General features: G+C 34.5%; 2 protein-coding genes across 3 annotated transcripts; one reads left to right on the top strand and one right to left on the bottom strand.

Moving 5' to 3' along the window:
* The first annotated feature begins 88 nt into the window (after positions 1–88).
* Positions 89–4,478, top strand: LOC110107084 (myosin-10). 2 transcript variants are annotated; one of them, XM_020837230.2, is made up of 6 exons: positions 89–196; positions 295–519; positions 644–856; positions 2,783–2,866; positions 2,935–3,063; positions 4,180–4,478. In XM_020837230.2, the coding sequence occupies exons 2-6, from the start codon at positions 313–315 to the stop codon at positions 4,297–4,299; spliced, it is 753 nt and encodes a 250-aa protein (XP_020692889.1). In that variant the 5' UTR covers positions 89–196; positions 295–312; the 3' UTR covers positions 4,300–4,478. The 2 variants fall into 2 exon arrangements, with proteins under 2 accessions (XP_020692889.1, XP_020692890.1); XM_020837231.2 differs by having other exon boundaries at positions 103–239; positions 325–519.
* A 3,742-nt stretch (positions 4,479–8,220) lies between these two features.
* On the bottom strand, positions 8,221–26,809 carry LOC110107083 (protein DJ-1 homolog D). The gene is made up of 5 exons (XM_020837228.1): positions 26,695–26,809; positions 26,486–26,602; positions 13,769–14,209; positions 9,274–9,636; positions 8,221–8,643 (listed from the first exon to the last, which is right to left on the bottom strand). Exons 1-5 carry the CDS (start codon positions 26,758–26,760, stop codon positions 8,455–8,457), a joined length of 1,176 nt encoding a protein of 391 aa, XP_020692887.1. The 5' UTR covers positions 26,761–26,809; the 3' UTR covers positions 8,221–8,454.
* Positions 26,810–27,920: the final 1,111 nt, after the last annotated feature.

The following is a 27,920-nucleotide window of genomic DNA, read 5'->3' as shown; positions in this document are numbered from 1 at the left end:
AAAAAGGTTGTCACGTGTAGATTTAGCCATCAATCGTCACAATTTTCTCCAGTTCCAACGGCTCGCTTCACAATTTGAAATCTCTCTCCTCTCTCTCTCTCTCTCTCGCTCGCGTCCACTCCTAGGGTTTTTGAGAAGCTGAAAAATCTGTTGATCTCACTTACAGTCCAGTACTCCAACTTCTTGGTGACTTGGGGTTTTGCCTCTGTCCATCGACCCGCTCTATTGGTTTTCGATTTGTAGGGTTTTTATACTAGCGACAATAATTCTTAATTCTTTTGGTGTAATCTATAGGGTTCCGAGTTTTTTATTATGTTGTTCCAGTCGATGGATATGCCCCAGGAGACCGACGATTACATCAGAGAATCCATCGAGGGTTCGCTAGGCCTCCCAATATCGGAGAAAACTCTCAGGCTGAAGCTTCTCGCTTCAGAGGACGAGCGTCACCGCCTCCAAGATCAGATCTTCTTCTTGCAGGACCAACTCAAGGAGTCTCATAAGCGGCTTCAGCTTTGCAAGGTTCGTTCTCTTAATTTTCGCCGGCCAATTTATTTCTTCTTTAATTTTGCTACTTTCACCCAATCTTTGTACCTTTCTAGTGTTTTTCTTATTACATTAGGGAATTTTGTGTATATTGCGACAGGAAGAGGCGAGTATGAATGCCCAGGGTTTAAGGAATTGCATACAGGATAAGGACATGATGGCTGCAAAGTGTGCTGAAATGGAGAATTACTGTGTTAAGCTGGAAAGAGAATGCGTGCTGTTTGAACGAGATTTAGAGAAGGCCATGGAATCCTGTGATGAATTGGAGAAGGAGAACAATGAGCTTCGCGCTCAGCTACATGATAACTTCTCGGTAAGTCCTCTCTGCTTTATACAATCAAATATCCTAAATCAGTTCCATTTAGTAATTCATATTAGTATCTGCCTTCGCAAGCATAAAAATAAAAAAATAAAAAAATTAGTATCTGCCTTGGCTGATTTTATGCTTTTGTTTGTTTCTTGTCTGGAAGTTTCATGGCACATGCAAAGAGTTCTAGGGAGGCAATGTTGATTGTAATCTATGCTAACATGCATCAAGCATATCTTTTATGGTTAAAATGGGTAAAGATGATATTCCTAACTACAATTGCAGCAATTCTAATAGTTGAGAAGTTATTACGTGTGGTCACCGGACCGTCAGAGGCCAATCAGAATGTGCCATGTCACCCGATGCATAATGGTACACAGTAAATTGGTGACATGGCGCATCCTAATTGGCATCTAGACAGCGTCCGGTGACCGTATGTAATAATTTCGCCTAATAGTTTTCGTACAAAGGATGTCAATTGGACTTTATTTAGAAACTTAAGATTTTTTATTTTTAGTTTTTATTTAGAAACTTTAGAGTTTAGACTATTTGAATGAACCTTAAATTTAGGGTTTAGTTCTGTTTTTGCAGCAAAGTTTAAAGTTTGTGAATTAGTTACTTCATGTTTTATAAGGCATCATTTGATAAGGATTTTTGTTAAATATTGTGATTTCAAACAATAGATTAGATTTCTAGACGTTTGATAATAGTTAAGTCATTGTTGTGTGGAAAAGTTCTGTTGCACAAAAAGGTTAAAAAATGGAACTTATGAAAAATCTTAGCAAACACGCATTCAAAAATTACAGTTTTATTGAAATCTTTCATAAGCTTACTGCTAAGGATGATATTTTCTAAAATATGTCTCTATTCATTTAATTTGAGTTAAATAAAAATGTATTATTAACAGTTAGATGGAATTTATGCATCTTTCATTGATACATTCTAAGGTATGCATATTAAAATGGAAATTGAGATGTGCATGTATGATATGAATTTTTATTATAGAAATTGGCATAGATTATTCAAACAAGATAAAAAATCTAGAACTTATTTTAATCAAGATCTATAATTGACATGGAAAAATTTGAGGTGTAAAGCATTATTTCTCGTGAATTGGGCATCGTCTTTTGAGAACCTTAGAAAGTCTTAGCATGACAATTAGTGGCTCAAATGATTGACATACAAGCATGTAAATTGATATATGTAAAATTCTCTTATTTCAAAATTCTCATTGATTTAAACTTTGTTATGGATCCAATTTGATAGAATAAGGAATTTTCTCTATAGCCTTTAAAGAATTTACCTCCCCCTATTTGAAATAAAATGGCTAAAAGATACTCATCTGAAAAAAAGGATAATGAGCTTAGTCAAGTTCAGAATAGGCTGGTGTCTTCTGGTTGACCTACGATATGTACATATAATAGGTGAAATATGAGTCTATACTTACGAAGCTTAAGTACACATTTCTTTTAAATTTGAATGATTAGAATTATAGAAGTTTATTTGAGTAATTCATGCATACATTATTTGTAAGAGATGCAAGCCTAAAAAGTTAGGGTTTAGATGATTTATAATTTTAATTTATAAATTAAATATATAAAATAAATCCTTTTTTTATTATTTCTCTACACTAAAACAAACATAAACAAGAACTAGAATTGCATGCATCTCCTCAACCTAACACAAATGATATGCAAATTGTGTTGCATTGTTTGTTATACATGACTTTCACATTAGATTTTTGAATAGTCAATTAATACTTAAATAATTTAGAATTTTTCGACTCCTGCCAAAATTTTGAAAAAACAGCCTTTGGTATCTTGGTTTTGCTTAACATTTTAACATTTAAGACAGGTTCTTAGCTTTGGTTTTGCTTATTGTTGTATCTTTCCCTGTAATTTCTAAAAATTGATTATTTATTCGCAATTGCAGGTTCAGGTATTAGCTGCTGAAGTACAATCCTTGAAAGAAGATAAGGAGAACCTTCGGATAAATCTGCAGAGAGCTGAAGAGGAGGTGCGGGGATTTGATTGTTTTTATATTTCTCATAATTCTGTCTCTCACCACCTCATTTATTTGTGAAGGTGAAAGTGCTATTTGAGGACAACAGATTATTGGATGAAGAGAATAAGCGACTGCTATTGCGTCTGCAAAGAGAGACACAACGACATAGATCTGACCGCAAGCTATCTGCTAGTGCATCTTCTTCTAGGGTGAGTAGAAGCTGACCATGAACTAGTCAGGGCTTTGTTTGGCTTATCAAGTTTTTTAGTGAGCGAAAGAATTTAGTTTATGTTAAGCTCAGTTATAATTGACTCAAACCCAAAAAGCAAGCCCAATCAATGACCATTAGATGCTTCGCCAAGTTTTGGATTGATGACTTACTACCACATGAAAACAAGTTCGTGATTTTTATATTACGTCTTTTAAGTATTATAGAAAATAAGGCTTTGTTTGGGATGGGTTTTTTTACTGTTTCTTAAAATAATTTTCTAGTATAAAAGTTAAAATTTTTGTACTCGAAAGCTGCTTTAAGTAGTAAAAAAATCGTCCCAAACGAAACCTAAACACACGTTTTTTAGAAGTATATTATATAGTTTTTAGTAGTAGAAAGTAGTTTTTTCATTCATCTGCATCTGAGGAGTTAAAGACTGTTTTCTTTTTAGAAGAATAGGAGCTTTTATCCTTGCCCATCTTAGCTCATTCATCTACATTTTTTTAATATTTGAGAGTTAAAGTAGTTCATTCTTTTTTTTATATATATCATATTTTAATTGTTAAACCCTCTATTTTAAATCTCAATCATTCAAAGATGTGAATGAATGCTATAAAATATATGATAAGAACACTTATGCTTCGTTTGAGGCGGCTTTCTTACTTGAAAGCCGCTTTAAAAAACAGAAAAAAACGTCGTCTCAAACAAAGCCTTAGACATTGTTTGAGATGGCTTTCTTACTGTTTCACAGTTTTTAAATACAAAAAATTAAAATATTTGTATAAAAAACTATTTAAAGAAGCAGTAACAAAACCTTTCCAAATAAAACCTTATTCTCTTAAAGCAATAGTTCTCTCTCCCTCTCTTTCTTTATATATATTTGAAATGGATAGTTTATATTTAATTTATTCAATAAATAAGCTGAACAATCTTGCCCAGGCTCGGCTTATATTCACTACCTAAGCTTTGGTTTCTTTCCTCAAGTCATTTTGCCGTTGGATTTAATTTGTTTTATTAATAGTCTTCTAATGCTGAATATAATCTTCCCAGAATTTTGTTAATATTTGTTCCGAAGCAGGTTATGGATTTTATAAACATTCCATTTTTTTTATAGGGAAAGCACAAATCATGCCTCATGAAGGGCAGCTCTTTTGGGCGACAGATTGAGTTCAATTCTGAAGAGCAAACAAGACAACCGCTTACTCCTCTGCATAAGCTGTCCCCAAAGTCATGAATCCTTATGAAGTGAGAAACAAGCTGACATCTCGCTTATTGTAAAGCGCCTTAGAAACCTCGGAAGCTTGCAGCTGACTTCTAACTCTTGGAAGGTGGTTTATAGCCTTTCAGTCTCTAACCAATTTGAAGTTTTTGGGCCTTATAGTGTTATCTCCAGATAGCATTGTATTTGTACTATTTTTTTTTTTAAATGCTTCAGAACATTCTAGTCTGAATTTGAATTAGATACTTTCAGTTTATCATATTGGAATGAGGTAACCGATGTCAACTTATAACAAAATACCACAACAACAACAGCAACATCAAGTCTAGGGGTGTCAATTTTTGATACGACACGAAACCCGACCCGAACCCAACCCAGAAAAATCCGGGTTTGGGTCAACCCAAACCCGAAACGGGTCGGGTTCGGGTTCATGAAATCAACCCGTTTTAAAAATCGGGCCGGGTTCGGGTTGACCCGCCAACCCGAAATTGACCCGAAAGTGACACGAAAAATCATTTTTGACCCGAAAACCCGAGATTGACCCGAGTTTGACCCGAAAACCCGAGTTTGACCTGATTTTTGACCCGAAAATTAGCAATTTTGGGTCAATCCCGGGTCATTCGTGTCGGATCGGGTTGACCCGGACCCAAATCGGGTCGGGTTCGGGTCCAGAAACCTGACCCGTTTTTAAAAACGGGTCGGGTTCGGGTTGACCCGAACAGTGTCGGGTCAGTTCCGGGTTCGACCCGAACCTGACCCGTTGACCCGAATTGACACCCCTAATCAAGCATTTGTCCCATTACATGAGGTCGGCTACATAAATCTTTTATCTTCATTATGTCCTGTCTAAAGTCAAATTCGTGTTTAAATTTAATAAAGAAAGATCAATTTTAATATTTTCTAACCAAGTCTTTTTAGGTATTTATCTACCTTTCTTAACATAAAAGTCAATCTAATACCTCTACTTTCCTAACCGGGTCATTGGAAGGTCACCATTTTATGTGACCAAATCATCTAAGGTGACTCTTTCTAATCTTATTTTTCATTGGAGCTACTTCAACCTTTTCATATATGCTCATTTCGTATCCTATCTCTAAGGGTAAAGCCACTCATCCGCCTGACCATCCTCATCTTTGCAACACTTAACTTAGTATTATGATTCTCTTTTAATGGCCAACATTCGGTACCATAAAGCATTGCAATTCTCACCACCATCTTATAGAATTTTCCCTTAACTTTGAGGAGAACTTTTCTATCACACAGCAAGCCTAATGCATTCTTCCACTTCAACCATCCAATTTGAATTCTGTTGATAATATATCCACATCTATTTCACATCACTCTGAACAATAAATCAAAGATATCTAAAACATGTACTCTTATTAATGACTTGATCGTCCAAAAGTCACAATCTTCTCACTATGTCTATTACTAATAAAATTACATTTCATATATTCAATTTTAAACCTACTCAAGCCAAAAATTGTGTCAAGTTCTAACAAGTCAACCTGAACTCAAGATTTAGGTTTTGGCTTGAGTTTATTTTCAAGTTGATTTTTTGAGCCGACTCAAACCAAGCCTGTTGTTAAGTTTTATATCTTACCTAATCGATTGAAGGGTCTACAGCTACCTTGGTTTCTTATTAAGATCAATGATCTAAGTAATGGTGTCGATCTCTTCTAAAAATTTGGTTTGAATCCATACAAATGGTTATTCATCATTGAAAAATTTGCAAATGATCATCATGAACATGAGAAATGAGGCATCATAGATAATTGCAACTTCTTTATAATATTCAGCCATTCAGGTTTTCCTACAACGCAACTAGAGAAGGGGTATAATGTTTATATTAGGCAATGGATAACAATATAGAAAGATACAATGGGCAATAGGGGTTGTAAAAGAGTCAAGTTGGCCTATGAGTTGGTTCAAACTCTACTGGCCAATGGGTTATGAACTCACGAGTTGAATTTATCAAAATATGAGCTCAAGTTCAAACTCCAGTTCGATTTGAATGAGCCTGACTTGTGGCCTCGAGACTGAATTAAATATTAAAATTTGATTTTAAATTTTTATATATTAAATAACAATATGCAACTAAAAGAGTTGTAAAATTTTTAAATTTGCAGCCATCAATAAAAATTTGCATCAATAAATACATTTGTATGGTTTTTCAAAGAAAAAAAAAATAATTTTTTTTTTTTAATTTTGAGATGAGTTTGACTGAATGGAAGCGATTATACACCGTGCATTTTCTCTTGCTATGATTGTTGCTAAAAAATTCGTGCTTCGATCACTCTGATTTTTTTTTTTTAAGGATTGTTTTAACAAATAATGTTCCAAGATAAATTTTAAGAAAGTATATTAGAATTAAGATAAAATAATATACAGATATTTTATCATCATTTTGTGATGATTTTACATCTGGTTTTAGGTTTCTCATAGAAGCAAGCCATTATATTGTTAATTTTCTCTTCTAGTGATGAGAGAGATTTTTGATTCAGGTTGGTTGTTAAATACCCATTAAGTACCTAGTGTAAAATAGTAATAGAATATACTTGCTTTTAGAAATTCCTTTTTTTATGTTGAGCTTCTATTTATCAGAAAATTCATTTTATGAATAGAATACGAGACATAAGAAAAATGATATTTGTATCTCGATGTTTGCTTATAACTTAACATTTACTTGTCCCTCCCATAGTCTATCTTCTCTAGGTGAAGGAGATCCTCCTTAATCTCCTTATGACTATATTTCCACTTATATCTCCTTTAAACCTCTCACACCTACATAAAGCAGATAGGACCAGAACTTAAAACAAAACAAAATAGAATACAACAAAACATAATATAAAGTTAAGGTCACATTACAGAATTTATAGTGCACTTTATCAGTTCTCACATCAAAATATTTATCATATGATCATAAATGCATATGTAAATATGTAAAACTTTACAGAGTTAATAGATACAAAAGATGCTAAACATGATCATAAATACTGATATATCACAATATAGAGGATGATACACATGTATGTTATTCATGTTTTCCAACTTTTATCACCTAAGGTAATATTCTAGTTATGCTTCAAAATATCATTTTGAGACTTTTGGGGATTATAATGGATCTCAAGTTTACCAATTCTTAACAAAGAAGTATTCAAAACTTAACATAAATAAAACCAACTTATTAAAACTTTACTTATTAAAGCTAAAATATTCAAAATAGAGCATTTTATACAGCAACAATAACATCATCATCAAGCCTTTATCCCACTACATCACCTACATAAATCTTTTTTTTTCCATTGTGTTCTATTTAGAGTCAAAATCTCATTTAAATCTTAATAAAGAAAATGCCATTTCTAATATTTTTTAACCAAGTTTTTTTACGGTCTACCTCTACTTTTATTAACATAGGCCAAATCTAATACATCTACTCTTCTAATAAGGTCATCGGAAGGCCACCGTTTTACATGACCAAACCATCTAAGGCGACTCTCTATAATCTTATGTGTCACCTAAGCTACCCCAACCTTTTCACAAATATGCTCGGTTCGTATCCTATCTCTAAGGGGCTATTTGGATGCAAGATGTAGTCCGGATTTCGAGCATATTTGATCAAAATCAACCCAAACGGCCAAAAATGCAAACCCAAATCTCACAGTAAATTTAAGCTGTTGTTGACAAAAAATTCCCTCTTTTCGTGGTAAATCCCAGAATTATGAAATCCTTCGATTCAACGAATTTATCGGGATTTCGGCCGGAGAAGCCCGTGAAAGGGAGAAAGTTACCTTTACAACGAGCGAGCTCCCGTCATTGCTTCTGATCAAAATGGCATAACTTCCGATCCAACATGAAATTACCTAAATACCCCCTCGGGCTTTAGGTAGATCCGCCCCTGACTATAAGCTTGTGCCAAGGACTAACAAGCCTGCATGACTTGAAAAAAACCACCACATAACAGTACCTTCACAACTATAAACTATACCACTAACAGTTACATTATATAGATGTCACAGCAAGAAGCAAGGAAAATAACCATAACGTTATGACAAGCTTACCTGCAGCAAAATGACGCATTCTCTCACGACAAAAAAAGAAGGATGACAGTGGCCTTCCCTCTAACTTCTTCTTTCCATTAAGTAGACAAATACCATTAACTTTGCTAATTCAGAATGAGACTGTGATACCAAGTAATACCATCAGCTGAGAAATAAACTCCGGATGCCCAGGCCAAGCAGCTCCAGTCACTAAATTTTCATCTGTATAGCAGCGGTGAATTGGATCTGGTTCCAGCCATGTTCCTCCACCTAGCACAACATTCAGCTTTACGGCAGGGTATGCTGTGCATTTTCTTCCCTGAGAGAAGAGTAATGGTTACAAGCGTTGCTGGTAACTTTTAAAAAGGATACAAGAAACATGAATGTTGAGAGGCCAAGTGAACGGAAATATAAAGGGGCTATTTGGTAGAATCTAGGATTTCATTTAAGTAGGATTTCGTAAATCCTCCAAATCAGGATTTACGAAATCCTAAGGGGGTTAAATCCTAAAAAAATGTTTGGTAACATTCATGATAAATCCTATATGACTGTTTGGCTATTCCATTCAGGATTTAAGAAGGTTGAAAGATTTGGGTAGACTTTCTTCCTTCCCGCACCAATAGAGCCAGAGGATTTCGGAAATCCGCCGAACGAGAGGATTTTCGAAATCCGGTATTTACTACGAAAAGGCGGAATTTTCCGTCGACGGAGGCTTTGATTTTCCGTGAGATTTGGTTTTGCATTTTAGGCCGTTTGGCTGGAATTTGCCTCAAATCCGCCTAAAATCCAGCCTAAATTCGCATACCAAACAGCCCCAAAAGAAATCAATTAGCGAATTTTCTAATAAAAGATTTAGTAGGATGGGATCCAGTTGAAAAAAAGAGAGCAGGCAAGTAATGCTTAGGTTATCTGCATTATGATTTTGGGCCTTAAAGCTTATTGAAATCACCTTAAGAACTCCAGCAGCAGATAATATTTGTTGGCCATGGCAGATAGATGCAACTGGCTTTTTACTATCCATGAAGTGCTTCACTAAATCAATAACCTTCTCATCCAATGCTAGATATTCTGGGGCACGGCCTCCTGGTATTACAAGAGCATCATAGCTAGAGATATCCACAGAATCAAACTGCTCATTCAACGTGAAGTTATGACCAGGCTTTTCACTATATGTCTGGTCGCCTTCAAAATCATGAATGGCAGTTGGACATATATCACCCGCATTCTTATTAGGGCAGATAGCATCAACCTTGCAACCAAGAGCTCCAAGAGACTGAAAAGGAACCATAACTTCATAATCTTCCATATAATCCTGAAAAGTTAGTTGGATTAGCTCTTCATAAGTTGAATTACAAGCAGAACAACACAGAATTATGTTTTGGAGTAGTTGAGCAAAATCTAAGTTAAAGAAGTTCCACAAATAATGATAAAATTCAAACAATACAAACTGTTATTTTCCTTTCTATGGTTCTTTATGTGCATCTCATAAATAAGAAAACATTCAAACGTAACTTTTACCTTTCCGAATCCAGTAATTTTTTCTCATAATCAAGAAAGAACTGTAGAATTGCCCATCTAGCTAACCGGTCAAAAAGAAAAACCAACTCAACGGGGAGCATACAGCAGTAAAAAAATTGTCAAAGAAACGAGGTTTAGCACAAAAAAGTGCAGAATGACACCCCATACTACAAATCATTTTTTCACCAAAAGATTATTGTAAGGTGCTTACGCATTCCTCCACACCCATAACCAAAAAAACGATTATAGGAGAAACTCAAACAGGTATAAAAGGCCATCCCATAGATATTTTTTGCCAATCAAATAAATTATTGCACAGCAAGCAGAAATAAGATGTGACTTCACGCCTAGAATTCTAAGCAATGATACCAAACGTAATTCACTGGTGCCAATCATCTCCTTCAAGATATCATATATCCAAGCTGACCATACAAGTAGGGAGGAAAGTGTGAGGGGAAGAGGTAAAGGAAGAAACTTAATAGAAATAAAAACCAAATAATAAGAAAATAGATAAGCGTTAATTGTGTTACTGAAATTTAATGTAAATTCAATTCTTAATTATCTACATAAAGTGACAAATTTACATCCTTAATAGATAGATTGTACTATAAAAATTCAAAAACCCTGAAGGAGAATTTCCACATTTAAAAGGAAAATGTGGGTGATTATATTTTATTTTGCAGCAAGTACAATTTTATTATTGATTTAAAACATTGACTAACACTATAATTTCTATATATACTTGTTTTATTTTTTTATTTTTTTGAATAAAATGCGAAGATGCATTAAAAATAAAAGCAAATAAAATACAAACCAAAATAAAACTCAGCCCAACCCTAATCCATCACATTCCTCCTTCAATATAATGAAGAAAGAATGTGGGATATCAACGTTATTGAGTTCTTCCCAAATAAACCTTTTTTGGCAACCCAAATTAGCACAAAAATCAGCTAATTTGTTACAAAATCTATTTGAATAAGAAAAAAAAACCTTGTTAAAGTCTTGAATGAATGCAAGATCCTCTTCAATTCTTCCTTTATTCTTCCAACTCTTCAAATTTAATTGAAGAATTTTAATAATGTTGTGATTATCTCCTTCTATGATTACTCCTTGAGCTTCATACATCCAATCTCTCATTATATTCTTCAATACTTGTTTTATTTTAAAGGGACTGTTTTATATTAAAATGAGGAAAATCAAACAACCTGTTTTATATTACAATATATATATGAAATGAAATAAAATGAATTATAATATGAAATGGAAAGTACTTAAAAGAAAAAGTATATGCATGCAAATACAGGAATTCATCTCCTTATGATACTGACAGGGGACACAACACATCTGTGCACGATAAATGAAAAAAATTGGAAATGAAAATGGATATACCTATATCGATTAGGGGTGCAACCGAGTCAAGCCGACTCGTGAGCTAGCTCGACCTCGACTCGGTAATAGGCTTGACGATTCAAGCTTATCGAGCTCGCGAGTCGAGCTGGAACACAATTTCGAGCTCGAACAACCCTCCACTCGACTTACGAGCTCATCGAGTAGCTCGCGGAATGAGTTGCTAGCAGGAAAATGAAATCGCGTATGTGGGAAAATAAAATGCGACGAACTAACGCTGGCCGGACGTTGGAGGGAAAATGAAATCTCGATGGACTGACCCTGGACGGACGCTGGTGATGATGACGACGGACATTGGTGAAGACGAAGAGAATGCTGGCGACGTTGATGACTGAAGTTGGCATGACGAACGGACGTGGATGAGCAGATCAACTTTTGAGCTCAACTCAAGTTAGAGCTTGAGCTCAAGCTCGGTATTTGACAGTCGAGCGCGACACGACCACCCTCTAACTCAAGCTCAACTCAACTTGTTTGCACCCCTAATATCGATGCAAATTTAAGCAGTGCTCTTGGAATAAATGAATTGTTAACAAAATTAAATTGAAAAATAAAATTTTAAAGAATGTTTTATAAATCAATGATTGACAGTACTCATATTTACATTAAATACTTATATGCATATTAAATTAAAGTTTAGATGACATAGTGTGACTACTTATACACATATTTCATTATTAGTACCATACTATAAAATTGTAACTGACCACTGAGTTTATTCTTGAAAGCTCAATTCATTAAATCAAAAAAAATTTATATAAATTCCCAATTAATTAAATTGTTGATTGAGATTGTTGTGCATAGAATGTTGGGTTCAACTAAAAATAGGTAAAATTTATTTTATTTGTATGCTTAAATAGCAATTTTTTATTGGGTGGCTCTTTCGTTAAAGTTTAGATGCTTATTTTTAAATTTGAGTACTAAGTGTTGAAAGAATTTATGAAATATGACTAATTGTCTATTCCCTTATTAACTCGAGACTATGGACAAATCAACATCTAAAAAGCTAGGTGGTTAAAATGCTTCAAATGACAGAAGTGAACTGCCTAGGAAGTATCATCCCATTAGAGAATGCAATGGAAAATTGAATAAATATTTTATAAAAAAAATAATGGGACCATTTATACTGTATAGATATGTTCAGTAACAAAGAAATCACTAGTAGAAAAATTAAATGTACCTGAATAAAAATATTTAGATCAAAGCGTACAAAATAAGAAAGGATGGAGTAAGAAATGATAATATCAAAGATATACAAAGGGTAGCACTTATCGAAAATAAAATAATAGAAATAAATTTAAAATTTTGAGCATATATATAATGGAGGACAAAAAAATGAGCCAATAAATGAGAGGGCATAATTAATATGATAAAATTTAAAAGGAAAAAAAAATTAGACCAAAGATAACATGACTAAAAGTTGAACTAGAAAATTTTAGTAAAATAGAGTTAACAACCCATATGATACTCAACATATATAAATGGAGAAGAAAGATTCATAAAACATACCCTAAATAAGCTTGTTGATGATGATGATCATGAAATATGATACTTGCAGTATAATAAAGTCAATCAATAACAAGTCATGCTCAACCATAAAGAGGTACCATCAAAGTAGTTATCTAAGCTATAAACTCATTTGGTTAATGAATATTAAAAAATTTAGAGGTGTCTCTGGTTTAGTCTTGTTTCAAACTTCACTAGATGGTGTTGACCTCCATTTTGCATCAGTCACTTGTACAATCCTATTGCACACTTGTAGGTTGATTTACCTCTTATACATATGTCCATTCCGCATATAAAATTTTTATTAATAAATTTAAAATATTTGTTTAAATTTATGGATTGTATTTATTAAATTTTCATGTTTTGATTTGCTAATGAAAATTTGTTTTATATTTTTATATAATTTTAAATTTATTTTAATTATTAAATTTATTAAGAAAAATGCCCTCACAGAAATTCTCTCTTCTCAACACGCATCAAATGATATCCGATTCGAGTGCAGATGGACTCATTTGATCCGTCTTGACGAGCCGAACGTAACAGTGCAATCCATTTTGCAAGATAAGGTATTGTTTGAAAATTTTTATGTACGGATTGAACATATGTATAAGAAATAAATCGACCAACAAAGTGTGCAATAGAATTGTACAAGTGACCGATGCAAAAAGGAGGTCAACAATGGAAGTTGCCATCAAAGATAAAAGTCAATTCCAAATTAACAAAAAAATATAAAATTGAAAAGTAAAAAATATTTTTAGGGTTGTATTGATTTGATATATTTGGTACAATGTATAGCTTAGTTCAACCTAGTTCAAGCTATTTGGTTTTCCCAAGCCCAAGATCTAATCCAAACTAAACCAATCAGTGTATTCAAAAGTGATCAAAATTGAACACAACCAATCAATTTTCTGACTTGTTTTTATTTAATGCCCCCTTACAATATCCAAATTAAAGGAAGAAAATGAACTTACTGTATGCGGCCAATAGATAATAAGTAAACTATGTTAGAAACATACCCCACAAAGAAAGAGAATCTTTTTGTTCGAACCTTGTATGGTACCACCAAGTTCTTCTACAAACAGACGAATAAATTCAGGGTGCCCTTCGTATGTTGCTCCTGTAATAAGATTACCATCCCTGACACAAGTAGCTGTAGTCTCTGCTTCTACCCAATAAGATCTTGCAGCAATCAGAACAGGCTTAACAGCAGGATATGCTGTACACTTACGCCCTTTGACAACATCTGCAGCAGACAGTATCAACTGTCCATGGCAAATGGATGCAATTGCCTTTCCGGAGTTTGAAAATTCCCTCACCAATTTTAAGACGGATTCATCCATAGCAAGATACTCTGGAGCTCTTCCACCAGGTATAATTAATCCATTATACTTCCTCACTTCAATTTCATCAAATGTCGCATTAAGTGCAAAATTATGGCCTCGTGACTCTGAATATGTCTGCAACAAAACAATTTAGCCATAAAAGAAGAATGAGCCTAAAGATCAAAATTCTGTCAAAGAACTTAAGCACAGCAAAACTGATTTTTCTAGTGTGAGAATTCATAGTTAATTAGTTGTCCTTTAAAGTTCATACAATCAGAAATGGTATTTGAGTTATTGAGTAAACATTAACTTTTAACCCACTTTGGGTTCTACCTCCAACTTACATCAGTCAAGTCATAAATTTGTTGAACAAAGAGCACATACCAACCGCAATAGCTCATAGCATGTCTAATTGTGAAAATATAAGAAAATGGATGATATTGTATCTAACATGTGATACTAGCTTCCAGCAGAGTTCATGTCTTAGCAATGACATAAATCAATGATGTTAAGCACTCTGAGAATAACTAGAGGAGAAAAGGACCAAAATGGTCATTCTCCTCTTTATAAGGACCAAAATAATCTCCTATTATATTTTATGACAATTTTGATCACTTGACTCCTTAAAGAAGAACCAAAATAGTCTCACCATGGGACTATTTTGATTCATTTTTAAAAACTTGAAGAATCAAAATAGTCCTTTAATATAGTTGAGAATAATTTTGATCCTTCATAAAGAGTCAAGATATCATTTTGATCATTTTCCCATAACTAGAAGCTCTTGAAACATAACTAGTACCCAAATACCAATTCAGATATGATATAAGCAAGCATTAGCCTCACAATAGGGCATTTAATAAATAAAAATCATAAATGGATCCAAATTTATCTAAAATATGAATCATTAACTCAAGAGGAACAATCATCAAAATGAAAATGCAGTTCAACTCAAAGTGCACAAATGCCCCTTTAAAGGTTGAAGTTTAACGAAGAAGAGCTGTGAGTTTTAGGAAAGCTAGTGCCCTTAATCTTAAACTTAGTGCCCTTAATCTAAGGGAAAATATGATAAATCATAAAGTAAATGCAAATAGATCAAGTGCCATAAATTAAAAATAAAAATAAAAATAAAAATTTATGCTATCCTACTTAAGTCTATGTCTAAGGCTAAACAGGTACATGAAGAATTACATTTCATATAAATAAAGAGAAATGGACAAATATAACAATGAGTCTGGCTGAGAGAAAATGCAATCACCTACTGCAAAGTTGAGGACTAAATGTGAAGGAGATATTAGTGTTGCTCCAATTACTCTCTTCTCCTCTCTATTATTATAGGCGTCCATATGAGAACTATTCCTTGTTATGACTAAGAGCTTCATCTCTTGCTAGAACTAGAAATAACAACACAAATTTGCTCTTGAAGAAGCCAAAAACTCACCTTACAAGCACCCAAAATGATTTCTTTTCTTTCTCAAATGACACCCACTCATTTCTCTTCCTCTTATTCACCTCTCTTTGTTGCTACTTATTGTGAATGCTTTAACATAATGCAACCATCTCTTTATAAGGTGAATAGAGATGGTAAATAGTAAGCTTGATTTAGTGAAGCTAGAATTTAGTAGACATTATCTTGATAAATCAAGCCCAAATGAATTTTGACATTGAAACCATCAATCTTGAAAAACCAAATCTTATCAAATAGTTCATAAAAAATTGACTCCATCCATAATAACCTCCCACTGGAGGCTAAATTTTCAATGCATTAGCTTAGGGATGATGTTTGACACACACTCTCTACAGCACCTCTGTCATCAACCACGAAGATTATATAAGGCTTTGCAATACCTCAGTCCATCAGTGATAAATTTGTCAAACTTTGTCTTGTTATTGTATTGTTCCTTTATTTTGATTTTTTGCTTATCATATAATATCCATCTATCTTTTGGAAGCTTCCACTTGAGAGAAACTTTATTTTGCACCGCTCTTCTAGAATCATCAGAAAGAGAATTCAAAGATACTACCACTTTTCTAGTAATTCACATTATATGCTTAGTACCATTCTTGCTTCCATAAGTTACAACAACAGTTGTAGAATCCAACATATCAACACATACATTGCATTCTACAACACGCAAAGTTCACTAACTCTATTCACCTTCACAATCATCACATCTTTTTAAACCTAGCGGGCGTTAGCATCACCAGAAAATCTATATCCTGCAACACTAAGACAATTAGAAATATTAAATTCTTCTTCAAATGTACTAAATATGACTCCATAAAACAATTTAATTAAACCACTATGCACAATTAACTTCAAAATGCCAAAACATCCAATCTTGCATATGGCTATGTTTCTTATGTAAACAAAACCATCAGGATTTGGCTCATATATAAAAGATATATCTAAATTAAAATACATCTTATTAGAACAAACTGAGTCAAGAGTCCACTACTCTTTATAGTTGTTGTCTTCAATCACCAAAAAAGCATCACAAATTTCATCACCAGAAAAATTTGCAATAATACTTGCATCAATTGACTTATCATTTTTATAGCTCCCACCTAATTTTTGCTCTCTTCTCTTCAAAATAAAATAATTCTTCATGTGCTATTTCTCCTTGTAATAGAAGCAAGTAATCTATTTTAATTTATTCTAAGATTTACTCTTATCATGGTTAAAAGAGAACCCTCACTCATAGGATATCCTTCTAACCATCAATAAATCTTCAACTAGCTTATAACTTCCTCAGCTTCGAAATTATATTTATTGAAATAGGTAAATTCTTTCCTTTAAGCTTATTATATCTAAAAATGCTTATAAAAGAGAGATAAAGAGCAAAAATTAACAAAGCCTGACATTTATCATCAACAATCACATTAACATGCCTCAAATCTAAAATGATGGAATCAAATTTATTCAAATGTGATTTAATAGGCATACTTCCCGACATGCGAAGTAGAATTTTGCTTATGATAAAATTTGTCGGAGAGGCTTTGTAATTTTATACAAAGACTACACCTTGAGCCATAAACCATCTACAAGTGTCTCCTCTAAGACCTAGCAAGCCAAACACAATCAAACCGCTGGCAGAGCCTTCTCATCCATCTCAGTCTTATCTTTGTCATTGTGATAGGTGTTCTGCTATGCCCCATGAGTGTCTTCATAAGTCTCTGTAGTACAAAAACACCATGCATCTTGGTTCTCCAATGATCATAACTCTTTAAGCCATCAAACTTTCCAATCTCAAACTCATGGCCATTATACTTTTCATAAATCAAACTCTAATACCAATTGATAGGAAATATCACCTTTAATCTAAGAAGCTAGTAAGGAAAACCACAAAGTAACTATAAAGGTAATCAAATAACATAAAAGAAAACACCAAATTTTATGTGGCTCGGCTTAAATAAGTCCTATATCTATGGCCAAACAGACATCAAATAATTCACTAAACTTTAAAAGTAGTACATGGAGAACTATACTTCACACAAAATTTAAGATATAGATAAAGATACCACTTTGTATAATTAAGTGAAAATACAACCATCTACTGCAAAGATTAGGGCTAGACGTAGAGAATGAGATGTTGTTTCTCTCTATTGTTGGAGTTCGAATGAGAACATTCGTTGCTAAGGCCAAGAGCTTCTTCTTTTCCTTGAATAAAAAATAATAATAATTCTTCATTCTTGAAGAAGGTGAAGAACTCCCGTTGCAAGCACTAAAAAAAACTTGTTTTCCTTCTCGGATGACACCCATCTCCACTCTCTTCCTCCTCCTCTCTCCTTTTTATTACTTCTTGTGGATACTTCAATATAACGCAACAATCTTTTTATGACATAATAGACAACAATTTTGAATTTAATGAAGCTTGAGTTTGCTAGCCACTATCTGAAAAATTAAGTGTAAATGTATTGAGTTATTCTAGCCACCTTTTGAAAAATTAAATGTGAACAACAACCAAACTGGTAACCCACCAATATTGAAAATTAAGATGAATTCTAATCCAAGATAGTTCATAAAATTTTGACTCCACACTGAACAATAAGGTCAAATAACTCAACCTAATTAGATTTAGACAGGCATATTTTGCACAAGTCAAGGGACCAATGTATCAAAAGGGCAAAGAATAAGATAATGGATGACTCTAGTAATTACGATTGATAACATGGTCGGTCAATTTCAACCAACGCCAAGAACAAACCCAAATGTCATTAGTTGTCCTAGAAATGAATCCAACTTATTCCAAAATATCCTAAAAAACACCTTTAAAGGGCTCAACTTTAATGAAGAGTTGTACAGTCAAATGATGCAAGCTAATAGATTTAGCTAGGCAGATTTGGTGGAAGTCAATTGCAAGGAAAGAATAAGATAATGAATGACCCAAATATTTGGATTTAAAATAAGGCCAGTATCATTAAGTTTCAACCAAATCCAAGAACAAACCTAGATGATATTAGTTCCTCGTCCTTGGAATGAATCCAATCGAAAGCAACTTGTTCCAAATATCCAATAAAAAAATTCAAATCTGGTTTGCTTTAGATCCAATTCTCAAACCCAAAGTACAGATAAGTGGTACAGGTTATTTAAACCTGCTAAATAACCACAAAGTGATAATACTAAAACAATACCAAAAAAAAAAAGCAAAATGAATAATGTAGTATATGACCATACATAAGCATGTAGGCAACTAACTACTATAAGAATTTTGACTTAATAATTTAGTCAAGATAATATGGGTTTAAAATAAGTGATTTATAGGACAAAAGATCATAAAATTTATTTTTAAATAATATTAGGTTTTAAAATTTGCTGAGAAATTTTTATTTTGATAATTTCTAAGAAAAAATTCAAACCTGATTCGAATTTAAATCATCTTCTCAAGAATCCCTAAATTTTAATAGATGGCATTGGTTTGAGGCGACCAAGGCTTGGGTGAGCTGTATGTACTGCAATGAATAGTGTGCCGTAGTATGTAGCTTCATAAAAATAGAGAAGCTTGGTTTGCTGGAGTGAAACAGAGTGCTTAGAGTTTAAGAAGATTGAAGTGAGAAGATGGTGGAGACAGAGAGAGAGAGAGAGAGAGAGAGAGAGAAGGAAAAGAGAAGAAATAGATTTCTAAAGCTTTGTAGTACTATTATAACAGTGAAATCATGGTCGTGCCAAAGATTATGATGATTTCATAGACATGTGGGAAGGAATCCATTTGAGGAACAAATGTGCAATTTTTTAATCAGGTTACTATTAGACTGATCCCTCCTGATTGGGCATTGAAGGGCCGGTCCATCCTAGACCAGCCAGGTGTAAGTGAGGCGGAACCAGTCCGCCTGGGTGAAATCCCACATCCTTTTGGGTGGGGCCTAGAAAGTTTTATCAAATGGGGGAGGGGTCGGCTAGGAGGGACAATTCAAGAAGGGAAAAGGGAGGGGGCGCTATTTTGGGAATTTGCTTGGTTTTGTATGCAAGCTGTTTATGTCAAGGTTCAGTTTTTCGGGAGGTGATTTTTGCTGAATTTGTATTGTTCTTAGGTTGAGTGAGCTCTAGCCGATGACTAGGGACTTGGGAGAGCTGGATCTTCCTCTTCAATTGAAGATCCAATTGTATCTTGCATTTCTTTCATATCCATTTCAATAAAAAGGGTGTCAGGTGTCCATGTGAGTTCTTCTTCCTATTTTCTCTTGTTCCCAATTTTTGGTTTGCTAAAATCAAATTTAAGATAAGGAATTTCACAAATTATGCATCCACTACCTATAAAATTGGTATCAGAGCAATGTCCTAGGCTGAAATAGAGGAGACTTCCATGCTGATGTTTGCTACGTTTGCCACTCTGAAATGCTAATTTCTGCTATTTGAAGACCATATTTGTTGTTTTGCTTTTTTTACTATTCAGAGCCAAGATCCGAGTACCTATGGAGGCCAAGATATTTGATGCCTTGGAAGAGTGTCTTGAACAAGTGAGCTAAATCAAAGTAGTGTTTGAGGACATAATTTTATCAATGAAAGATAAATTCTCCAACCTAGAAGAGATGGTGAAAAAGGTGTTGGATCTTCACACCAAACGGCGGCATCAAAGACAATATCGTTGATAGGAGGAAATGCAAATTCCGACAACCGGAGGGATGATCACAAAGTAGACATCTTGGAGGGAGAGGAGAGAAGACCTCCCCTAGAGCCTATTCCTAGGGAGGAGATAGGTAGAACGTATGGTAAGCAATGTGAGGGGGGCGAGTATGAACGAAGAGGTGATGAATTTGAAAGACATGAGGCTCATTATGACCGAAGAGTTGCTGATTTTGAAAGGACGGTGGATTTTGACAAAGGGTTAGGATACGAATGTGAAAGGGATGATCATGACACTTGGGGGGACCACCCACTTGGAGAATGGGAAGTTATGAAGGAATATGGGGGGAACGGAGGAGATTTGAGGGTGAGGAAGCTGAAAATGTCAATTTTTTAAAGAGGATGCACATGGGTAGATCTATAGGGTGGAGAGGTATTTTGCTTTCAATGAGTTGACATAGAAGGAGAGGCTGATGACATCTGATCTGTGCATGGAGGGGAAGACAATGGCATGGTACCAATGGAGAGACATGAAGCGGCCCATATGGAACTCGAGGGAGTTTAAAGATTGTATGTTGGAACGTTTCCGAATCAGCAGGGGATGAGACTTTTATAAGCAATTCTTCTCTTTGACATAGGAAGGATCAGTGGTGGAGCACCATGAGAGGTTTGAGTAACTTGCTAGCTGACTAGATCGGCTTTCAGAGGCTGTATTGGAGGGAAAATTTATAAAAAGGCTCAAACCAGAGATCCGTGTGGCAGTTAGAGTGATGAGACTTCGTAATTTGGGAGAGGCTAGATAGAGCTAGCCCACTTAATGACCTGAAGGGGGGGGGGGGGGGGGGGCTGAATAGAATGAGAAAATATGCTCATTTTATTCCCCTATGACATCCTTACATGGTAGTGATAATGACAACAACATTTATCAGAGAGGTGGTCAGACTGCATGAAATATCAGAGTCTATAATATTCAACCGAGATAAAGTGTTCCTCAATCACTTTTGGAGGGAGTTGTTCAGGCTACAGGGGATAGTATTGAAGAGGAGCAATGCTTACCACCCCCAAAAGGACGGGCAAACTAAGGTGCTAAATAGGAGCTTGAAGACGTACTTGTGATATTTTGCTTCAAAGAACCTCGGTTGTGAACCAAGTGGCTGGCATGGACGAAGTACTAGTACAATACTTCATATACTTTGACTTCACAAATGACTCCTTTCAAAGTGGTGTACGGAAGGGACCCACCACACTTGGTGCACTTTGGGCAAAGAAGCACACTAGTCTTGTCAGTAGAGCAATACTTGGAGGAGATGAAAAGAGTGATGGATGAATTAAAAAGGCACTTGTTGAGGGCATAGCATATCATGAAAAAGTATGCGGATGGGCGCAAAAAAGGACATCCAGTTTGAGATAGGGGATATGATATACTTTAAGCTTTATCCCTATAGATAAAGGACGGTAGCTAACAAGAGGAATGAGAAGCTAGCCCAAGGTATTTTGGCCCTTATGAGATATTGGAGAGGATTAGAGCAGTGTTTTATTGATTGAGGTTACCCCCAACCGCTACCATACACCAAGTGTTTCACGTGTCATAATTGACGAGAGCTAATGATGACCATGCATCCAATTCAGAGTTACCCATGACACTACCATAGGATTTGGAGATGGTGTTGGAACCATTGAAGCTGAAAGCAGTATGACAAGGAGAGGAGGGATCAAGTAAGTGCTAATAAAATGGAAGAAAATACTCGAGTATGATGCCACCTGGGAGCCATCAAGGGGGTTAAACAACAGCTTTCATTTTTCCACATTGAGGACAAGGTGGGCCTTTGGGAGAGGGGTATTGTTAGATTGGTCCCTCCTGGATCGGGCATAAGAGGGTAGGTCCATCCTAGACCGACAAGGGTGTATGTGAGGCAGAACTAATCCGCCTAGTTACGCCTAGGGTTTCAAATGGGAGAGGGACCGACTAGGAGGGAAAATTCAAGGGGGGAGACTATTTTGGGAATTTTCTTGGTTTTGTATGCTTTAAGTAATTTATGTTAGGGTTCAATTTTTTGGGAGGTGATATTTGTTGAATTTAGATTGTTCTTAGATTGAGTGGGCTCTACCCGCTGGCTAGGATTTAGGAGAGTCAGATCTTCCTCCCCAATTGAAGATCCAATTGTATATTGTCTTTCTTTCATATTTATTTCAATAAAAAGGGCATCCTTGTGAGTTCTTCCTATTTTCTCTTGTTCCCAATTTATAGTTTGCTGAAATCAAATTCAGCCAAGTAATTTCACAAATTCTACATCCACTACCTATCAGTTACTTCTCTCGCTATATTATCTCTCTTGAGTTATTTGCTATTTTATTCATCTTGAGATATTTACAACACTTTTGTGGTAAGATTGAGTGTACTTGGATTTGGATAAAAGTACTTTTTGTGTGCCTTCTTTATGCACACATTTGTTTGGCTTCTTATATAGGATTGAATCACCTCTAATCTCCTCTAAGAGGACATTTTGGCAAAACCAAGTAAATCTTAATGTCTTCTTATGGTGCTTGATTCCTTTAATTATTATTTTGTGTGTTCATAATATTTGATCCTTATAGTGTTTTCGCATAAAAATTAGATATTGTTTCAACAAATTTATCCATGTTATATAAACATGGATGCAAGTCAATTATTAAATAGCAACATGATGGAGCTAAAACATTTAAAATTAAGAGTAAAATCATGATGGAAAGAAAACATATTAGATTTTTATAGATTTAAACTTAGGAGAAAAGAGAACATACATAATATCTTGATAACAACAAACATTTCAAATTTGATATTATGATAATTAAAACATGCCTTTTCGTTAATGTAATTTACAAAGTTTTCGTGGCTAAACTGTGAGAGAAGTTGTTTGGCAAGCACCCTAAGAAGAATAATGTATACCATGCACTAAATGACCTGATACAGGCCACTACATTTACCATGAGCCATGCATCAACGAGAACATGGCTGCCATTGAGATGACTGAGATGATAGTTTGCTCTCACCCCTAACGTGAAAATTTAACAAAGCAGTTGCTGCCAATATGTCTTAGCATAATAGGTAGTCTTATCACAACATTCTTTGGGAGGAGTTATTTTGGCTCATTTATATAGGGAGCTTTTTGAGGATACTATTTGAATAGGGAGAACTCGGGACGAGTGCATCCATTTGGTATAGGTCTGGTAATGAGAGCATCTTCATGCAGGGCAACAGACATAGTATGCATTATCAACTCAAGGCCTGAGGGACAAGGAATTAAGCTACAAATATAATTTTTACACTACAAAATTGTTTTACCCGTACATGCTAACATCCTTTACATCATGATCAAAGTACTATTTTAAATTAGAAATGATAAATTAGATGAACAAGCATTATCTGAGAGAATTACCAAGAAATTCAACATTATTTTGTAGAAATGGGTTGGATGGGCTTCATTGAAACAAAGTATTGTTTATATAATGTTAAATGATACTCCCATAAGATAGCATATTAACTAACAAAATTATAAATCATTACTTCATAAAAAGTTACATGGGTGTCACATACATTGAGAGTTGCCATATACATTGAGAGTTACACCAATTGTGTTTGGAAGGTAAAAAGATCAATCTATGTTAGGACCAATATACTTTGCTGGGTTTGTATTGAGTTGCACCAACTACATAGGGTAATGGACCAATTTGGGTTCGAGTAGGGTATAGACCTAGAGGTGTTAGGGCTAAACTTCAAATAATTGGATGGGACTTGAAAACTATATATGACTAGTTCGCTTCCCATCATCAAAATTGGGGGCTATGGGATGTCTAACAATCATATATACATGTACATATGCCATACCATGTGCATGAAGACAAAGATGATGAGCTGTAGATATTCTTGTATGGTACCATTCCAAGGCACAATTATAATTACCAAAGGATTTGAGTGATCCTCCAAACATATATTACCCTCAAGCTCAATTCTACAGAGGGTTTGTAAATGTTATGTTTCAATTCATTCTATCCAAAGTTGAGAGTATTAAACCCATTGCCCACAATGATTTCTTGTTGAACAGTTTTTTACATAAGATACATGAACGACCAAGTTTTTGAGGCACAGGAGATGATGGAAGTAGCTTATAGCTAGCCATAAATTATGCATACAAGATTTGTGCACATATGAGACTCACCTATCATGTAGATGATTATGGATGGAATTACGCCGCTCAAGAGGCTCCACCATGTCGAACCATCTTGGGCAGCTCACAACCCAATTTCTACAACTTTGCCATCTCAATATGATGTCATGCCATCTTTTATTCCGCAATCCACGGCATATGCATTCCCACCAACTAGTCATGACATGAAGTCATCCCCAGCACCATCCCCACCACCACTTAATGCTACATACACCAATACAAAAGCTCAATATGTTGGGCCTTCTACATCAATCCAAGCAACCTTTTTTTATTGAGTGGATACTTCTCCTTTGGACGTGTCATTCCATAGCTAGGTAGGCATAGTTTGATATCAATCTGAGTTGGCTCGTGATAGGATGGGCACATTTATCACTGAAAATGAGAATAAGGATGAAGGGGACTATTTTAATCAACAAAAATGACATTAGCATCACACAAATGCTTAAACTTGATGGCAAGGATATATTGAGCGAGCATTATAGATGGTGATTATGTGTACTTCTTAATCGTTGCACTTCCTTTCTCAAATGGTTGCTGATGTATTACAATGAAACTTATCTTTGAACATGAATATCAATATTACTTACTCTCATGATCTATCCATTATTTGTTTAAATATTGCAGTTCAGTTTTAATAAATCTTAAACAATTACACGCATTCAATCATTATCAAATTAATTATGCTCAAATAAATATAAGCTCATGTTCAATAGATATTGTGATTAATAAATAATACTTTTGATATATTTGGTATGATACTAAAACTATAAAAACCATAGCAAATAACTTTTACATTAAAAAAAATTAAATATTTTAAATTTGAAAATAGAAGTACTCTACTACTATTTCAGCCAATGACAGGATGAAGTGACTTAGCTCCTCCCATCCTAAATTTAATCATTGAAATAGTTCAAAATAACACTTTCTCCTCTCTGAAAAGATGCCATATAGTTGGTTGACATGGGCCGAAGATGGGAGGTGAATTGGGATAATTTGAAAATGTTCAAATTACTTTGCTAGAAATTCAAATGATAGATTGCATCACTACACCACAGGATGTTAAGAAGCAAATAAAAAACAAACCACAAAATACATAAATGGCGCAACAACTACAAATCAAGCAAACCATCCATCAAACATTGAAGGGAAAACTCACTTCAAGCAAGCCATTTTATTTAATCATGGTTTCTAGAAGAGAAAACTTCACAAGAAGAGATGATTGGCAGTTTCTCAAGCAAAATAGAGCTTTGTAGAGAGAGAGTTCAAAATCACAAATTTTTTTGACCTAGGGTTAGATCTATCAATTTGTATGTCAAACAAAGCGCTTCATTTCACTTTTAAAATTAATTAAAAATATAATATACATGTAATCACAACTTCTAACATTAAAAAATCTGAGGTAATTCATCATTAAATGGCTCAAATCAATTTGAAATCATTATTAAAAATTTCCTAACCGACCCCACATAGTGGGATAAAGGCTTGATGTTGTTGTTGTATTAAAAATTTCCTAAAATCAACATTTACAGAGGCCTGCAAATTGTTTTGTAGAAACCTACAAACCTTTATGGAGACCTGTAATAACTTTTTCAAGATCCATAACCTTTATATTTTTACAGAGTTCTAACCTTTTTTGGAGGACTAAAAGAGCTTTGTCTTGATCCACAAACATTGATGGAGGACCGTTATGTGAAAAACATTTTATTCACTAATTATTTTGTTAAGCATAACCAAGCTCTTTCATATTAATTTCATGATTTAGTTTATTGATGATAGGGTCTTAAATTTTATTTTAAAAAACAACTTGACTCATAAACAAAGTGGTTTACTAGTTAACCTTACTTTGGTTGTTTTTCGTGCATGTCTCCAAGGCCCTCCTTCTAGTGGTTTACTACCTGATGATGCACCTATTCCTTGATACAAATAAACTGAGATCACCAGTCATAATTCCTTGGCAATATTTGTGATTATCAAAATCTAATTAACAGTCTTTAGGCTTCAGATCAACAAATATTGCATCAGAATTTCTAATCAACACGCTTGAGAAATTTAACCTAAATTTGTAAAGTTTACACAACCCTACACCGAGTAATTGCAAATTCAGTTTCAAAATACCTCAATCGCATAAGTCACACTGCCGATTACCTGATGCTCTAATATCTGATGCACCGAAGTCCTGCACAGCTCGCCGGCTTTCTTTCCCGGGCAGACTGCGTCCACGTCTATTCCAAAAGCTTGCAGTGCTTGGAAAGGAACCATCGCCTTCGTATTATCACCAAATTCACATTTTAGTTCGCAAAATATAAAAAACAACATCGAGGATGAGAAAGTGGAAGCCAATCCAAAGGGAATACCTCGTAATCTTCCATGTAATCTCCGCAGAGCAACAGAACTCTTCTCGGAGCTACGGCTTTCGCCATGTATGCCTCTTTTGCTAATCTTTTTATCGGAAGCACTGATCGGACTTTGGAGTGGTTAAAAGCAGGATGGTCCGGTGAATTCAATGTGGGTCCCTCCCTGACATATTACGTGGCTCGTTTGGGTTAGACATGGGGTCTGTCTGCTGTTATTGATGCTTTTCCAGATCACGATTCCACAGGAGCTATCTTGCTTGCTAGCCTTATAACTTGATAAACCCCACGCATAGCTTATGCCATCCATTTAAATCCATAAGAATAAGAAAGTAAAAATGGCCGTCAAATTATTTTTGGGTTTTCTTCTTTATGAGGATACTGTTATGAAATTCGAAGGTGTAATTATAAAATTATTGCTGAATAAAACATAATAGTAAAAATAAGATTGAACTGCCATCAACATCTTAGGCTTCATTTAGTTGTCTGGTACTTTTTGTAAAAGGTAATTTTTAAAATGTTGGTTGAAGAAACAGAGATTTTTATCAGAGAAATAAATATCAAAAAGCTTCTTAAAACACTAGAAAAATAACTTTCCGTACAAAACATTTCTGCAGAAGTGTCGCATACAAAGAGCAACAAAAAATAATTGTGTCGTTTTGACACAGAAAAGGTGAAATTAATCCGTCTCAACTAGGCCTTGGAGATATTATTAATCTATGTGTAACTCAATTATGAATAGAGCTCAATTACTTAGTCTTAGTTAACCTTAGTTCTTTTTATGGTTAGACTTCTCGTAGTTAGCTTTGTTAGGGTATTAAAAATTCTCACTTGATCTTGGATCAATAATTGTCAAACCACTTGGGAAGATTAAATTGATAATCAATTTTCTTTCATAATTAATTAAAAAATAAATAAGTTTAGAATGACACAGAACATCACTAGAAGAGCCATATTCAAAATATCTAAATTAGACAATCAGAAGAACTAGAATTACATGAACTAAGGTGAGATGTCTTGGCCTAGATATATTAAATCAATCTTCATCTTCACTTACACATAAGGAGACACTATCACAATTGGTTTTTAGGTTGTTAAATTAGCCCCATGAAAAGCAATCTCTACTTTTATATTGTGGCATCCGATTGTATCGATGTAATATATCTAACAAGATTTTCACTTCCAAAATATATTGTGGCATCTATAAACCTTCATTTCAAAAACTATTT

The sequence above is a fragment of the Dendrobium catenatum genome, unplaced genomic scaffold (genome assembly GCF_001605985.2).
Source record: "Dendrobium catenatum unplaced genomic scaffold, ASM160598v2 fragScaff_scaffold_1398, whole genome shotgun sequence".
In the NCBI taxonomy this organism is placed as follows: Eukaryota; Viridiplantae; Streptophyta; class Magnoliopsida; order Asparagales; family Orchidaceae; genus Dendrobium; species Dendrobium catenatum.
The sequence above is the reverse complement of the archived record's forward strand: the minus strand, read 5'-3'. Positions and strand labels throughout refer to the sequence as shown.

What these genes read in the sequence shown, in the direction of transcription:
- LOC110107084 (XM_020837230.2), top strand. Translation starts at nt 313, where the DNA reads ATGTTGTTCCAGTCGATGGATATGCCCCAGGAGACCGACGATTACATC. An exon ending in AGCGGCTTCAGCTTTGCAAG is followed by an intron (nt 520 to 643) that starts GTTCGTTCTCTT and finishes ATATTGCGACAG; the next exon opens with GAAGAGGCGAGTATGAATGC. An exon ending in TGCAGAGAGCTGAAGAGGAG is followed by an intron (nt 2,867 to 2,934) that starts GTGCGGGGATTT and finishes TTATTTGTGAAG; the next exon opens with GTGAAAGTGCTATTTGAGGA.
- LOC110107083 (XM_020837228.1), bottom strand. Translation starts at nt 26,760, where the DNA reads ATGGCGAAAGCCGTAGCTCCGAGAAGAGTTCTGTTGCTCTGCGGAGAT. An exon ending in AGATTCTCTTTCTTTGTGGG is followed by an intron (nt 9,637 to 13,768) that starts GTATGTTTCTAA and finishes CTAACTTTTCAG; the next exon opens with GATTATATGGAAGATTATGA. An exon ending in CTGCTGCTGGAGTTCTTAAG is followed by an intron (nt 8,644 to 9,273) that starts GTGATTTCAATA and finishes CTCTTCTCTCAG; the next exon opens with GGAAGAAAATGCACAGCATA.